The 4,605-nt window shown below is 46.7% G+C and overlaps 1 protein-coding gene across 1 annotated transcript in view; it reads left to right on the forward strand.

Annotated features, from left to right (window-relative positions):
- The window catches only part of ARSF (arylsulfatase F), a 21,342-nt gene extending 20,616 nt beyond the window's left edge, over window positions 1-726 (forward strand). The window contains exon 11 of the mRNA XM_034649881.1: window positions 27-726. Within this exon, the coding sequence (XP_034505772.1) occupies window positions 27-394 (368 nt within the window). The 3' untranslated portion in view covers window positions 395-726. The remainder of the gene's footprint in view (window positions 1-26) is intronic.
- The last annotated feature ends 3,879 nt before the right edge of the window (window positions 727-4,605 follow it).

A 4,605-nucleotide genomic window follows, 5' to 3' on the forward strand; every position in this document is an offset into this window, starting at 1 on the left:
CCTCTGACATGTCTTTTCTGGTCCAGGCGAGGCAGTGTGGAAGGTTCATTACGTGACACCCGTGTTCCAGCCGCCGGGAGCTCATGCCTGCTATGAGACCATCTATTGCCCATGTTCAGGGAACCTGGTCACCTACCATGACCCTCCCCTGCTTTTCGACATCACCAGGGACCCCTCCGAGTCCACACCTCTGACGCGGGACACGGAGCCCTCGTTTGATGTCGTGATCCAAACGGTGGCCAATGCAGTGAAGGAACACAAGAGAAGCATCATCCCCGTCCAACATCAGTTGACCAGCTTGAATTATGACAACCTATGGCTGAAACCTTGCTGTGGTGTGTTCCCGTTCTGTCTGTGTGACACGGAGGGGGGGACCTCAGCTGCAGGGGCATAAGGAGAAGCAACGATTGAGACTGGGGAGCCCACATCAGCCGACGTAGGCACCCGCAAAGTTTCAAGGGAGGAATTGGAGCGCCAGTGGGTTCGTCTAACACTCCGGTTTCGTAAATGCCCATTGGTTGTGACGCTGTCTGTTAACTTCTTTTCTGCTCTTGGTGATAGCTGTGTATCTAAATGTGTCTTTTGCAAACAAGCATTCACACCATTCGGCCAAATCGGCTCTGCTGCTCTCCAGAGCAAACTGTCCCTGTAATGTCCTGTGCGCATCTAACTCGTTGATTGGGAAAGGGAAAATGCCAACCATTAAAGCATAATAATTGAACTCACGATTGAATTTGAATGGAATCATTGAAATGATTGCAATCTGGATAATTGAACAGTTGACAAACGATAATGGATGAAATCATAGTGCATTGAAAGGAAGTCGTCTAAAGTAGCCGTTATGCCGACCGAAAGGATTTATTTTCATTCACAGGAACTGAGTTGAGAGTAGGACATCAAAAACTCGGGAGGGATCCCCGTGTGGATTTTCCCCTGAGAATTGGCCAGAGCTTTGATGGAGTCTCTCTTTTCCTCCTTCCTGCACCGCCATGGTGTGGGTATGTCTCCTGCATGAGTTTGCTAGGGCTGCCCTCACAGATCCCCACAAGTGTGGTGGCTCCAAACCCAGAGATCCGTCCTTTCTCAGTGCTGGAAGCCGGAGATCCAAAATCAAAGCATCGGCAGGGCCGCGCTCCTCCTGAAACTCTGGGTAGAATTCTTCACTGTTTGGATCTGTCCTAGCTCCTGGTGGTGACCAGCAACCCTTGGTGTCCCTTGGCTTGTAGATACGCCACTCCAGTCCCTGTGTCCATCTTCTTGGGACCCTCATCCCTTTCTGTGAGGCCACCCCCATGTTTCCCTCTCTTTTAAAGGACACTTGTCATTGGATTAGTAGGAGGCCATCCTAATAACTGCAAAGATCCTGTTTCCAAATAAGGAAACATTCACAGGCAATGGGATTTAGGACATCAACATATGCTTTTGGGGGGAGACCATCCAATCCACGACACTCCTACATAACCAATAAACTATCTGTAATTGTTCTGTAATTTGCTCAGCAGATCACTGTGGCTTGTGCTGTTGGACTAATATCAGACCCCTGGCTATCGTACCACCAAGTTCCCATGCAAAGCTCTCTAACACAAATAACTGTATTAATATTGAATATTGAACAAGGAGTTTGTTTTTCTAAGTGATCCCAGGGACCCATCTTGGACCTTATTCGTCCATAAGATTATTTATGAAAAGGCTGATTCATGTCTCCATCGCTCATTTTCCTGTTTCCAACACATCCCTGTTTTATGATACATCTTACGTTAAGTTTCATTTTGAATTTTGGATGTCACAGAAGACAGTCTGAGAATTTTAGCCTGAGGGAGATCTTCTGAGACTTTTTCACCAAATCCCCTTATTTTATGGGTGAAGGAGAGTGTGCAGTGATGAAGGGGATTGACCAAGAAAGGCCACATTGGAGCGTGAGGAGGATGACCTGCTTTAGATCGCAGGTTGGTGACCCCTGGATTCAGTAGTCCTTTTATATCCCAGCTGTGTCCCTTCCATGTTCCCAAGTCACACGTTGCCCTGAAGGCTGTAGGAGAAAGCAAGCCATGTGCAGCCAAGGACACACTTTCCACTTTGCACCATACTGTCTATAGAGCAATTGTGCCTCTCACCAGTCAGGTGTCTTTGGGTCACTCCCTGTTTCAGTGGTTCCATCGGCAACTGGACCTCCATCATAGCACTGTTGTGAAGATTCGTGGAGAAGATTCCTATAAAAGACTTAGCACCCGGCCCCATACAGGGCACTAGATAAATATTTGCTTTTCCATGAGTTGTTTTGAAGATACTTTAAAATTTTTGAGTTAAAGTATGAGGTATGTCTGGGATGCCTGGGTGGCTCAGTTGGTTAAGCATCTGCCTTCGGCTCAGGTCATGATCCCAGGGTCCTGGGATCGAGTCCTGCATCGGGTTCCTTGCTCAGTGGGGAGCCTGCTTCTCCCTGTCCTTCTGCTGCTCCCCCTCCCTGCTCCTGTGTGCTCTCTCTCTCTCTCTCAAATAAATAAATAAAATCTTGAGAGTGTAAAGTAAGTCATAGATCAAAATGGCGCACGCCTTGGCCATTTGTCAAAATGGCTGTGGATTAACCATTGTCCCAAAATGAAGGTATAAGTCATAAAATTCTCTCTACAGGGGCACCTGAGTGTCTCAGTCAGTTGAACGTCTGACTCTTCATTTCGGCTCAGGTCATGATCTCGGGGTCTTGGGATCAAGCCCCAGGTCAGGCTCCATGCTCAGCAGGGAGTCTGCTAAAGATTCTCTCTCTCTCTGTCTGCACCTCCCCCTGCTCATGCCCTCTCCTTCCCTCTCTTAAATAAATAAATCGTTAAAAAAATAAGATAAAACAAAATTCTATATCTATAGTGACTTAAAAGTGTCTTTTTTCTAAGTTGGTATTGTGATGGCTACACCTTCTTTTCAATACTGCTGTGAACCTAAAATGCTCTAAAAAATATTTCATATACGAAAAATTTCTCTCCTTTCCGCCATCCTTCATAGCTAATAACCTCAGCTTTATTGAGCGTTAGATGCTTTCAAGCCTTCAATTAATTTAACCACTAGGGGGCACACGAATATAGCTGTGTGCGTCCCTGACGCAAAATCCCTAAGAAACAACTTTCCAAATGTATCCATTTCTTTCATTTCTTTTTTTTTATATATAAAGGTAGCATAAATTTAAACTCCATTCCTGAAAAAGGATTTTGCAAGGGGCGGACACCCTTTTTAATGTATCCGCTCCAACTGGATCAAGAAATTCACCCTCACTTGCTTTGGGGTTCTTAAGGGGTAATTATGTTACCTACGCCCCTCAACTTGATGCGATTGGAGCGGGTATGACTTACATTTCCTGGTAGGAATCGCAGAAAGCAAAAATTAAAGAAGGACGCACAGTCAGGCAGAGAGAGAATACTCGACGTGCATAATTTATCATCTGGGTTTTTCTAAGCCATAATACGTTGATTACAAGTAGGATCTGTGATGAGTTTTGCTCACCCAATCTGACTATGGTGAAGCCGTCATGGGACGCCTTGACGAATCCAGACAAACGTGGAGCAAAGATGCGTCCTTTCTCCCGTATTGAGACCCTCTTGTTCAAGGGATGGGGGGAAAGAATGATAACCCAAGGTGGGATACGACACAAATAATTCTAATATGCTTTGTTGAACTCAACAGCGACTCTTCCCATCTGGACACAACCTGTCTAAACATTTAAAACAGGGCGTTTTAAAATCCAAATCTCTCATGAAATGTGACTGGAGATGTCGGTGGGTTTCTGGAGGAAATCCCCAGTTGGGTGGATTGACGGATGGGAAGGACCCGTAGGGCTAGCGTTGTGTGACCTCTGGTACTTAGACCCAGCCTCTGGCCAGAGCGCGTGTGCAGGACACAGCGGGCTGTCCAGAAACAGCCCAAGTATTCAAGAAGGGCAGTCCGGGTGGGTCATCTGGATTCCTTGGGGAGGGGGTTTGGGGTGAGGGGCAGTTGGCCAGCCACCTCTGGATGATGTCTAGTCAATGATGGGTATTTTCCAGTCACGTTCTGTAGGATGGGCGTCAGGATGGAAAAAATGGTTCTCTGACTCTGAAAGCTTTGCTGCCTGCCACCTCCCCAGGCACGTTCTACTCAATTTTCTACTGCATTTAGATAAAAGGCAAGAAAACTTCCACCAGGGAAGTGCAAATATCCCCCCACAGCTCTGTCACCTGTACCCTTCCTTAACCATAAGGAAATCCCTGCTTCTTTTTAGCAGAATTTTAATCAGCGATCCAGACGCCCTGTCACGCCCAAAGCCAAATTGAAGTCTCTGCCTGTGGAACCGTTCCCAAACTCTAATTGTTAAGAAGTATGCACGATTTGCATGTTTGCAAAGACAGGCTTTGTGTATCTGAAACTACAATTGTGGGTTCTCTGTCTGAGCGATAACCGCATCCGTGAGTTCAGTCTGGGGGTGTCCTCTTTTGTGGTCAGGACCGGCTGTGTAATTTGAGGGGCACCATGTGGGATGAAAACCCTGGGCTCTGTCTTTCAAAATCCTTAAAGATGTGGGGATGGGGAGGGCAGAACATTAAGCCAGGTGTGGCGGTCGTTGTGGAGAGGGGCTTCTGT

The sequence above is a fragment of the Ailuropoda melanoleuca genome, chromosome X, assembly GCF_002007445.2.
Source record: "Ailuropoda melanoleuca isolate Jingjing chromosome X, ASM200744v2, whole genome shotgun sequence".
NCBI classification, from domain to species: Eukaryota; Metazoa; Chordata; class Mammalia; order Carnivora; family Ursidae; genus Ailuropoda; species Ailuropoda melanoleuca.